This window comes from Pseudophryne corroboree, chromosome 10 (assembly GCF_028390025.1).
Source record: "Pseudophryne corroboree isolate aPseCor3 chromosome 10, aPseCor3.hap2, whole genome shotgun sequence".
In the NCBI taxonomy this organism is placed as follows: Eukaryota; Metazoa; Chordata; class Amphibia; order Anura; family Myobatrachidae; genus Pseudophryne; species Pseudophryne corroboree.
In genome coordinates this window covers 362,852,457-362,865,307 of record NC_086453.1, presented here as the reverse complement: position 1 = coordinate 362,865,307, position 12,851 = coordinate 362,852,457, and the positions used below count along the sequence as shown (strand labels likewise).

General features: G+C 44.2%; 1 protein-coding gene across 1 annotated transcript in view; it reads left to right on the top strand.

The window, feature by feature from the left end:
* The window catches only part of LOC134965669 (nicotinamide N-methyltransferase-like), a 112,573-nt gene that overhangs the window by 32,481 nt on the left and 67,241 nt on the right, over positions 1–12,851 (top strand). Inside the window, exon 2 of the mRNA XM_063941994.1 lies at positions 1,211–1,418. Coding sequence (XP_063798064.1) covers positions 1,211–1,418 — 208 coding nt within the window. The remainder of the gene's footprint in view (positions 1–1,210; positions 1,419–12,851) is intronic.

Sequence of the window (12,851 nt, the reverse complement as noted above, 5' to 3'; positions counted from 1 at the left end):
TATCCAATCCATCCATCTCCATTGTTTACCTGAGGTGCCTTTTAGTTGTGCCTATTAAAATATGGAGAACAAAAATGTTGAGGTTCCAAAATTAGGGAAAGATCAAGATCCACTTCCACCTCGTGCTGAAGCTGCTGCCACTAGTCATGGCCGAGACGATGAAATGCCAGCAACGTCGTCTGCCAAGGCCGATGCCCAATGTCATAGTACAGAGCATGTCAAATCCAAAACACCAAATATCAGTAAAAAGCCTCTTTTTTTCTTTGCGTCATGTGCTGTTTGGGGAGGGTTTTTTGGAAGGGACATCCTGCGTGACACTGCAGTGCCACTCCTAGATGGGCCCGGTGTTTGTGTCGGCCACTAGGGTCGCTAATCTTACTCACACAGCTACCTCATTGCGCCTCTTTTTTTCTTTGCGTCATGTGCTGTTTGGGGAGGGTTTTTTGGAAGGGACATCCTGCGTGACACTGCAGTGCCACTCCTAGATGGGCCCGGTGTTTGTGTCGGCCACTAGGGTCGCTTATCTTTCTTACTCACACAGCGACCTCGGTGCAAATTTTAGGACTAAAAATAATATTGTGAGGTGTGAGGTATTCAGAATAGACTGAAAATGAGTGTAAATTATGGTTTTTGAGGTTAATAATACTTTGGGATCAAAATGACCCCCAAATTCTATGATTTAAGCTGTTTTTTAGTGTTTTTTGAAAAAAACACCCGAATCCAAAACACACCCGAATCCGACAAAAAAAATTCGGTGAGGTTTTGCCAAAACGCGGTCGAACCCAAAACACGGCCGCGGAACCGAACCCAAAACCAAAACACAAAACCCGAAAAATTTCAGGCGCTCATCTCTAGTATAAATGTCTGTGTGTTTATGCTGGAAAAGTGTCCCCAGTTACTGGAAATGCTGATCAAAGAAGAACTTACGTACCTCATACATTACCCTGAAGGAGCAACAGGTGTGCTGTGAGGACGTGGCTTACCTGTATCTAGGGATGTGCGGGTTCTCACTTGTTTTGGATAACCAACAAGATAAAGCTGGATAAATCCAAACTTGAAATACATTTTGTGAAAATAAATAAAAATAAAACGTAAATCCGAACCCGCACATCTCTACCTGTAACAGGACATTACAGAATGATGCATAGTAGAGTACTGTAGATGCTACATATTATATTACACTCTGTAATCACTGGATCTTTCCCTGCAGGTCACATTAAGGGAGACATTTTGATTGACATCAGTTTTGGTTCCTACATTCATCATCTATATACAGCCAGTGGATATTTCAAACAGATCCTTGTGCTGAAGGTCTCTGAGCAATGTATTATGGAGGTGAACAAATGGATTAACACACGTACCGGAGCGTTTGATTGGTCTCACGTAATGCCATATATTAAATGTCTAGAAGGAAACAGGTAAGAAAACATATTTTCCACAACATCTATCAAGTGTAACCCCAGTGTCAGTACTCAGTAACCTATTCCAAATGCTTTACACTGGGCCTCATTTATCCTGGGATGAAAGAAATATCTGTTGTACAGCTCATGCCATTGGGGGTAATTCAGATCTAATCGCTGCTGTGCGTTTTTTGCACAGCGGACGATCAGATTCTAACTGCACATGCGTATGCACTGGAGTGCGCATGCACGTCGGACAACAATAACGGGGATCGTCGGACAGAGACAAGAGTTGCAAAAAATCCATTCACATGGGCGTTCGCAAGGTAATTGACAGGAGAAAACAGTTTGTGGGTGGTAACTGACCGTTTACTCGGAGTGCTCTAGATAACACAGGCGTTCCCAATCATTTTCAGTGAGTTTCTGACGTCAGCTCTGGCCCCAATCGCACTGGAAGAGTAAGTCCTGGGCTGCGCAGAGACTTCACACACAGAATGTGAGCAGCTCGGCATACACATAGCATCACACACTTGCACAGCAAAAATACACTCCCCCTGTAGGTGGCGACAATCTGAATGCAGGACAGCAAAAAACACAGCACAGCGATCAGATCTGAATGACCTCCATGGTCTCCTGTTATATGTATTACAACAGACTTAGCCAATATTACTAATCCCATTACTGTTTAACTTTTTCATTTGAAATAAACAACTTGCCCAAATCCCTGGGTTTCAACTTCATTCATCGCCTTAATCCATATGGATTCTTCTTCCCATCTCTCCTGAAGGAGAGCAATAGGTAAAAATAAAAAAACCTTTACTGAGGGACATGGAGTTGCTCTTTGCAGAATATAGACCTGAATTAATCAAAAGGAGCCTTATAGCACATACCCGTCATGAGTCTGGCTGCAGTATCGGAAACCATTCTGTTGGGTGTTCATTATTGACTTCTTGTGGTCAATGAATGAGCATATTATTAAGTCAGATCAATTAAAGTACTGGCATCTACTTTTATAGGTTAAATGCAGCCAGTGGTGGGCTGGGATGGGGGGCATGGTGCCATCTGCCATATTAGCTCCTGGGCCACCGGTAGCCATGCTCTGCTTGCACATGACTAGCTGTGTGAGGCAGGAAGGAGGTAGGTAGAGAGGATACTCCCTGCCTGGCCGCTCTGCACTATAACACAAAAAGAGAAGATAGCCAGGCAGCTCTACTTCCCCTGAGCTCCTCCCTCACTGACAGTCGGCTGTGACTAAGCATGTGCATCGGGCTGCTGCGTGCCACTGCTGGGGAGGTTGCCATCATCAGACAAGAAGAGCTGAGGAGCTACAGGAGACTAGGCAAAAGTAGAGCAGGTAGGTTTGTGCTGCTGAGGGGTGGTTATTGGAGGAGCCAGGGAGATTGCTGTGGACTGGGTGGGGGAGAGAGAGAGTGCTGTGGGGCGGACACTGAGGTGTTCTGAGTAGGGGGTTGATATGTGGAGGTTGTTGAAGGGGGAAAGTGCATTGAAGGGAGATGCTGTGATGTGGACATTGGAAGGGTTAGGAAGTGATGTGAGATGGACATTTTAGGGGGATGCTGTGTTGGGTGGATAGTGAGGGGGAGTTCTGTGATAGCTGGACAGAAAAATGGGGATGGGTACTTTGACATGGGCATGGAAGGAGGGCGAGTGCTGGGTGGTGTGCATTGGAGGGGCAGGGGGGCTGTAATGTAGTTATTAAAGGTGGGGAGTGCTTGGGAAGGAAAGTAAAGGCTTCGGTGGGAGTGCTGTGAGTGGATATTGGGGGTCATTCACAGTTGTTTGCTATTTTTTTCGTTCGCACAAGGTATACGCAATATTGCAAAAACGTTGCACAATAGCGAATATACGCCCCCAACGTATTTTTGCTTTTTCGTATGCAGTATTACACAAAGTAGGCATATGCCAAATGACATTGCACTAATGCAATCCCATTGCATTACCACATACCTCATCGTATAAATCCAAACTTCTCGTAGATTTACACATTCTTCTTAAAATTTCACATGCTTTGGCTAAAAAACGCACAGCAATGTGTTTTTTTTCCAAGTTAAATTACACCTTTCAATTCAAACTCAACAAGCCTTCCTCAATTACGATTCCAATTAGTGTAATGAATGATTATGGTCATGACCAATTAAGTCTTCAAAGAATACCTGCAGAAAACTTTGTAGGCATAATTGACCATTACCATGTTTTTTTTTTTAAATAAGTGAAATAGATGTGTAAACTGTGCCTGGCCTAATGTTAATTTGCAGCTTTTTGTGTGGAGGTGTAGTGTGTGAATAAATGTGTTCACATGTTTTACTAAAAATAAGCTCCTAACTGTCATTTTTTTTTGTTTAAATTTTTTTTATAAAATGACTAATCTTAAGTTTGATGTTTGATTTTTTAAGGTAACCAATTTCTGCTAGGCAATATGCTGTTCCTTTATTGCATTAATAAACACAACAACCGCTTAACTGTAAACAAAATGTTTTATTGGTGAACATAAAAAAATGTTGTTGTTTTTTGTTAACAAACATAAAAAAAATGTAAACTTTAAAAAAAATTGTTGAAGGCGCTCAACATCGGCCAGCATGGCCTTCAAGTTCCCCTTTAAGCTGGCCAGGATGCCAGGCAGGCTTGTGGGATCTCCAACTGCACCATCTGAAATGAAGAGCAAAAAAAAAAAAAATTTACTAACTTACTTACATTACCTATTACACAAGCAAGCCACAAAGCACACTTTAATGGCAAAGTCACTACATCATGGTTCTTGTAATGAAAAAATAGTAGCCGACCAACACACAAGCATGCTCAGCAATGTATTTTTAAATTATAAAACATGTTCAAAGTGTACCACACCATGCTGGGATTCATTCACATCTGGAGTGACCCAGACTTGTATTTTTTGGGGTTGGCCCTGCATCATCACACTGCATATCAACATCTTCAGAAGGACAACATATCCTAGCATGCCCACACTCCCTGAAATCCTGCCAAACAGCTTTGTTTTCTTATTTTTTTGGATAATCAACATTTTTACCATGTCACTTTAACAACACATGTCCCCAGACTTGAACTGTCACACAGGGATACAGGGGAAAACACCAGTGGATCAAATTTCAAGCATGTGCAGCCTAAGGATCCAGTTCCAGACTGTGTTCTTGCCTGTTGCATTTTGCTGGGCCTAAACATTGTCGATCCACACCCGTTACATGTGACACTGTATATTTTATGTTTGCTTTTGCAATACACTATTGTTGGGCAGTCATTTTCTATTTAGCTTTGGCTGGACGTCAGCCTCTGTAGGTCGACATGTGCTAATTCCAAATGTCACAAGATCAACATGTTATGTATGGATAAATTACATTTTTTTCCCCTTCATGCGGCACATGTACTCCAATTGCAATGGGAAATGGTTACGATGTAAGCGGAAGTGTATCAACTCACTGTGTCCTAAGCCTGGCAAACAAAGTGAAGCATGCGAGTTGACTGTTCAAATATTGGAATACCCAGGCACAAGTTTAAAAGTCCAAAAACATACCAAACTCCACTCGGGTCTAACTGTTTTGCTGATAAGCTAGCACATATAAACCCTGTTGTCCAGGCAACCCTGTTGACCTAATGAGTGTCGACCTAGAGTGGGCAGCCTAAACATTGCAGATGTAGACACTGTACATCTAATGATCCTCACACAAATGTAAATGCAACATCCATACCATGATGAAGCTGACAAACATTTGACCTTGGGCCAAGATTGGGACCAGTACAACACTGCATTTATTTGATTATGAATTTAAAGTAGGTAACACATTATATGTAAATGTGTGTAAACTTACTCTCCTCAGCCACATGTGATCCTCCCTGAACTTACTCCGGGGCCTCTGCTGCCCATTCTGTGGGTGGGGAAGGAGGCTGGATGGGGGAAGGAGGCTGGATGGGGGAGCTGCTTCCAGAGGGTGGGTCTGATTGAGAGGGGGAGGGGGGCGGAGAGGTGGGTTGGGTCACAGAGGGGGAGGGGGGTAGAGAGGTGGGTTGGACTACAGAGGGGGAGGGGGTCAAAAAGGGGGTTTGTGTCAGAGAGGGGGAGGGGGGGTGGAGAGGGGGTTTGTGCCACAGAGGGGGAGGGGGGCAGAGAGGTGGGTTGGGCCACAGAGGGGGAGTGGGTCGAAGAGGGGGTTTGTGTCAGAGAGGGGGAGGGGGGTGGAGAGGGGCTTTGTGCCACAGACGGGGAGGGGGGCGAAGAGGGGGTTTGTGTCAGAGAGGGGGAGGGGGCCGGACAGGAGGGTTTGGGAAAGAGAGGGGGAGGGGTTTGGAGAGGGGGAGGTTGTGGATGAGGAAGGGGATATATTTTGTTGGGGTTCGGGAACTTGAGGGGGGAAGGAGATTGGGCTGGTGGGGGTATTGTTTGGCTTCCAGCCGCAGCTTGCCGTTGTGCTTGCCCTAGAATGACATATGTTAAAATTAGGATTTTTTGTCAATAAAATTCCCATCAGCATTTCAAAATTACATTGTTCTGTTCCATTTTTAATACACAGAGCAAGTTATTTATGTGTTCATCCTACAGCCTGTGTAGCGACTCAGTACAACAAAATTATTATTTTTTCACAAGCACTTTGCTACCCAGTCAGTACTGAAAGCCCTAACCACACACAATCTTGAAACTGGTTAAGTGTGGTATGTTGGTGCTACAATAGTTTAATTACACAGTCTGCTAATAGTCTCACTGTAGCACTTCTTAGAGAAAATGTGCAGCCTTTACATTTAATGTTTCTGCTACTAATCTCAGCTTAATACACATGTTTACACATTGTAATGCGTTTAACTTACTGCGTCGGCGGCGTCAGCAGATTTGTTGGCGCAGCTCCGCCAACAGCTCTGTCTGGCGACGCAGAGGTCACTCCACCGCCGCTCCAACTGTGTTATACTGCGCCGTGTCCGGGTCCACGTTCGCAGTATGCGACGGACCTCTGCGTAGGCCTCGCGCTAACCCGATTGGTGATAAAGGGCCCTGCGCGGCCTACGCGGCAGTCAAACACCGCAATCAGCACGCTCAGCTCCCTATGTGTGAAAGCGGCTGCGCGCATGGTGCCAATTGCGTTTTCCATACATTGGCAGATATTTATAGTGTGTGGTTGCATTTGATTTGTTGTATTCTTATGGTGTCATCTTCATTAAACTTTATTAATATGTGTACATTATTGTGCAGGACAGTGTGTATTCATTTAGTTCACATCAGTGGATATTCGCACACGCGCACACACACACACGGGTTCACTATGATATGCCGGTGGTCTGGCTCCCGGCGACAAGCATACCGGCGCCGGGAGCCCGACCGCCGGCTTACCGACAGTGTGGCGAGCGCAAATGAGCCACTTGCGGGCTCGCTGCGCTCGTCACGCTACGCGCGCCACACTATTTTATTCTCCCTTCAGGGGGGTCGTGGACCCCCACGAGGGAGAATAAGTGTCGGTATGCCGGCTGTCGGGCTCCCGGCACCGGTATGCTGGTCGCCGGGAGCCCGACCGCCGGCATACTGAAGACCACCCCACACACACACTTATTATCCACAGTTTTTTTAAATAAAATCCTGCATCTAAATTAATAGCATTGTAGGTTTGTAGGATAAAAGCAAAATGAACTAAACTTGACAATGTTTATATATATCTCCCTAGATAGTTATATAGATACATTCACACACACATATACCATTAATATATTTCAAAAATGTTTAAACATATAAGTATATATATATATATATATATATATATATATATAGAGAGAGAGAGAGAGAGAGAGAGAGAGAGAGAGAGAGAGAGAGAGAGAGAGAGAGAGAGAGTTAGATAGATAGATAGACAGACAGAGAGAGAAAATGAAAGACAGATATATACACACACATATATAGATAGTTTTTTATGGGATCAGAAAATACACAAATAAGTTATTTCTTCAGTTTACTCACCACATTTTGCTGGAACAATCATCTACACAATGTCACAAAGTTGTTTATTTGTAGGAACAGATGTTGTGGCATTTGTATGGTAAACAGATGCACAAACCAAACATACAAAAACAAAAGAAAAAAGGCTGCTGTTATTGTTGTTTAATAACACAAAAAAAATAAGAATTAAACAGTAATACCATTGTATAAAACAATATTACACAACAAACGTGATAAGGAGAACATTAAAGATAAATTCTGTACTCAGACACTATAAAATACTCACAAAACACTAGCAACACACACAGAACTATACCAAGCCAGCTAAATGCCATCAGACCAAAAAAAAAAAAAAACACGTACAGACAGATTGGGAAAAAAAAACATAACATAAACATACCTGAAATAATGCCGCACAATTTGAGCCCTTACGCCATGACTACGCTGGTTAGCACCCCCCCCCCCCCCACAGAAGGCCCGTCCAACCCCTGGCTCCTCATCCGGCAATTCCTCCGCGTGGGGAAGCTCTACGCTTCTTCTTACAGCGATGTTATGGAGAATAGCGCACAGGACCACAATTTTACTCACCATCTCCGGCGAATACATGATCTCGCCACCAGTGCGGTGGAGCACACGAAAACGCCCTTTAAGAACCCCAATTGAGCACTCCACCAGCTGCCTAGTGGCAGTAAGCATGGAGTAAAATGCCGACTGTGGTCCTGGCCTGTGTTTGCTGTAAGGAGTCATGAGCCAGGGGGTGCAAGGATATCCACGATCTCCTGTTTTCGAATATGAGAAGAGAAAAAGGAGATAAGCACAATTAAAACCTAAAAATAAAAAAAAACTGGCATGATCAAAAACACCTACAACAACACTGACCCAATAGCCACATGTCTTGGCCTTACATCATTCTAAATATTTGCCATATCCCCGATTGTCGAATGACATGTTCATCATGGGAGTTCCTGGGGAACTTAGCATTCAGGGACAGGATCTGGAGGGATGGGCCACAAACAAACATCACATTCAGAGAGTGGAACAGTTTCCTGTTCCTAGAGATTTCTTCATTATGTCTTGGTGCAACTATGGCAACATGTGTCCCATCCACAACCCCAATAACGTGTGGGAAGCAACTACCCCCTTCCTGAAATTGCCACTTCACCACAGCCAGGGCACCAGCATCCAAAGGCATTGATATAAATTGCTTTACTCATCGAATAAATGCTGGGCTGACACGCCGCAGGACCTTACTGAACTGGCCCTGCGACATGCCAATCAGGTCACCAACTACATGCTGGTATGATCCTGTGGCCAAAAAATGTAACACAGCAAGGAATTGTGTCAATGCTGGTATTGCTGTAGGATACCTAATGGATTGTTCTAGATCACTCTCTATTATGGAGAGTGTGTCTAGGATTAGATGAGGTGGCAGCTTGTATCTGTGCAATACTACATCATCAAGCATCCCAAAAAGGGTGACACGGGTTCTGAAAATTGGTGGCCTTGCACGCCTCCGTTGTCTTGAAGGATGAGGAACCGGTTGGGGTGGGAGGGCTTCCGCCTGTTGGGGTGGGATTGCTTCCGCACCAACATATACGGACATCACCAACTTCAAATGAAGGTAGGAAACATTAAAACACACCAGCCATTAACACACATTGGTAAATAAACAATTATGTATATGGCAGGTCAAACACTTACTGCAGGAGTGTACTCCATATCTTACTGATGAAAATCCGGAACAAACAAACAAAAAAAAAAGCATGAAACTACATTTACCTACAACATTGATGGAAAACAATCTAAAATAAATTAAAGAAAGACAACCAACAAACCCAGAATATTTAAAAGAAAAAAACAAGAAAAAAAACAAACAAACAATGGGAACGACATGTAACTTACAAACAAAAAATAAAAAACCTGAAAAGGAATAACACAACAAACTGCATACTTTGGCACACCAACTTTTGACATTAAGAAAACAAAAACAAAAACTAAAAACAACGCTAATAGGAGCAAACACACTGTGAAGATACGGATTCTCTGATCACTTAGGTAAACAGTTTAGTAAAGTGGCAAATGCCCTTTATTGTAAATATACACACACAGTACACTAAACAGTAACTATTACATGCCAGTATGGTATCTTACTTACTAAGTCCCCACAGTAGTTTAGAATTACAGTCTCCTGATGTCACATGACAGTAGTAGTTCTGAGTCCCCTGGTCTGGGATACCAGCTCACACAGTGCCCTTTGCCACTGACGGCACCGCAATGCCTAGTCAGTGTCTCCACTACAGAGGTACATCCACTCTCTCTGTCCTTCTGTGTAGATCTCACCCTCAGTGCACGTCCAGTAGCCTCTTGAAACCAGCAGATCCCAATGATGCTTCTAGGCCTCAGCACACTGGCAGCACTATCTTCCCAGTAGCTTTCAGAAGCCAAACACATCACTCCTCTCAGGCCAGGAACTTCCGTGCACTCTCTGTTTCCATAGCCTCTGTTATCCTCAAACCTGTGTCTGTCCTACCATAAGGCGACACCTTCTGGCTCTGTATTGGGTGGGTTACATTAAAGGGGCTGACTACAGAACACTTTCATATCGACCTACTTTAACATGCCCAGGCATGTCCTCTAGCACACTCTGTTTCAATAGCCTCTGTTATCCTCAAACCTGTGTCTGTCCTACCATAAGGCGACACCTTCTGGCTCTGTATTGGGTGGGTTACATTAAAGGGGCTGACTACAGAACACTTTCAGATAGACCTACTTTAACATGCCCAGGCATGTCCTCTAGCACACAATAGATGTTAACTAAATGAACCTTAATTAATCTGATTGTGTGGCCTGGAATCCATTGTGTGGGGAAGAATGAGGGGGGTGTATGGACTGACATCTGAGACTGGCTGTATCTCCAACAGCAAACACACAGGTTATCAAAGCAGCCACATGGGGTGGGACACACATTATTTTACAAACTATAATACAATAACCAGTACATTCATATATATACATCTTCATATGCATTCTGTACAAAACATCAGGCTAGACATATTATTCCCTGTTAAACACAAACTCATATAACAGAGGGATAATGTTTCACAATAATATGTGATGTCCAGTTCTATTGGGAATCCAGGCAGCATGCGGTACAGGTGATAACCAAGTTCTGTCCGGTCTCTTTACACTAACGCACTGAATCCAGAAACAGGCTGGCAAAAAGTACTCCCCATGAGCCAGCTGGGGTTGCGTCCTTTACACACACTGTCACCCCTAGAACACCATCTCGCCCACGGACAAACCACTTACCTTCTCTGAAAAGGGAAAAAAAACTTCAAGAAAGGAAAAAAAATGGCAACTTTGCCTCAGAAATCCCAAATAACTAACAAAATCAGAAATTGGCAACCTACAAAAGAGAGGAGAGGACAATGAGAATAGGAGCAAACACACTGTCACCCCTAGAACGGTAACACTGCATATTACATGTTACACAACTATTAGATATTCTCTGTGTATACATGTAGTAACTTAAAAAAACAAAAAAAAAAAACAACAACAACAGTACTACCTCCTAGATACCCTTTGCTGATATATACTGACTAACTTACAAAAATTCTTAAAGTTGATAAAAACATGGCGTCCGCAAAGCAACAAATTAAAATTTGTAAGCTAGAAAATGCACATTAGTATGCAATATACTGCTAAATAACTCACTCGTAAATATTCTTTCCAACACGTCCGCCTTGTCTGTATTGTGTCATACCATACACCCACAGGCTGCATGCAAGGCCTTTAAATAGTACTGTAATTACTGGAAAAATTAGCATAATTGGCGCACCTGTGCGAATTACCGCACTGGAAACACACGCAGCTATAAATCGCCAGACAGCTGCGCCAACACACATGCCTCCAGCAACATTGCTACACCTGAGGAAATAGCTGCAGAGTTGGAGATGCTGCAGCAGCAGATGACAGCATTGACATCTCGCAGATTAGCGCTACGGAGTCAGATGCTACAAGCTGCCAGTGGTGCTGTTGAAAGAGCAGGACCCAGTACTGGGGCAACCCCATCTTCTGATACACAGGAGTATGCTGTGAGTCCCCTGCCAGACACAGATACTGGGGAAACGGAGGTAGATTCTGGAGTACGATCACAAACCCAAACGACACAACCAGCAAGTGAAGAGGAAGATGGTGAGGAGGTACAGGACAATACCTCAAAGGGTATAGCCAAAAAACGAAAAAGACCGCCCGCATTTTCTAAGAGGGAGCTTAGAGTTCTGGTCACACAAGCCATGGACAAAATACATTGAGGCAGCAAAAACATGGGTGCTGCAACCAAAGATCGCATCTGGAGGGACATTAAAGTTTCTGTGAATGAGGTCGGCTCAACTGTCAGCACCCCACAGGAAGTTAGAAGATGGTAAGTGTATATTGGCACACAATTTCATGCCCAATTTCTTTAAAAAAAAAACTTACCTATATGTGTTGTTGCCTATAGCAACCAAATACATAACATGTGTACAAGCAAACAAAACAGGTATTCATAACTTTAATATCCATAACCCCTAATTCTAATCACATATGCAATTGGGCCGACTTCAAGTCCCGCCTGTAGGGCAAGAGGTCTGCGGAGTGGAATGCCTCGAGGGCAACAGGGGGAGGTCCCGCTGCCACTGTGGAATACACATATCTTGAGGAGCTGGCGATGGACTGTGTGAGCTACTAGGAGGCGGGTGGGGTGTCTCATATGGACACGGACCTGCCTGAAATTGTTAATCTACATGACTTGCCAGGTAAATTAACACTTTTTTTTTAACAAAAAAAAAATTATTTTCAAGTTCTGACTTTTTCATGTTATTTGTGTCATTTTTTCTTTCATTCTTCTATTTGCTTTTAACATAACACAGCACAGGAAGGTGAGCAGGTAGAGTCAGAGGAGGGTTATCTGGCTGAGGCTGAGGTGGGGGGACCTAGTGAGTCCACCAGTGTGGGTCACCAGATTCCACCGGTCCAGATTCCAACTCGCCCCCCCCCCCCCCGCCCAACCCTCTACTATCCCGGCCATTCTGTCTGAAATTGCCAGTTATGGTGAGAAACTGACACAATTTCAGGACAGGATGATCCGGGAGGTAAGCCAGATACCTGTCCGGCTCACTGAACACACAACCTGTGTTGGGCAAGGTGTAGCTAAACTCTGCCAAGGTCTGGCAGAGCTCAGGCAAGGACAAGCTGAACTCGCCTCCTCGTTCCAACAACTCGCCAGCTCTGTTGTGCAAGGGCTCCAGGACATCGCTGGCCACCTTGCCCACAATGGCAGGGAGCAAGCCACATCTGCTCCCTCCCCTCCCCCTGCCCAGGAAGAAGATCCCACTGGTAAGGGCCTTCGAAGGTCACTTCGCAGACCGAGCCGTGACCAACAACATCAGGCGGGGCAAAAGAAGAGAAAGTAATGTCTCTCCAGATGCCCAGCACCCATGTTTGACATGTTGCCTTTATGTATTTTG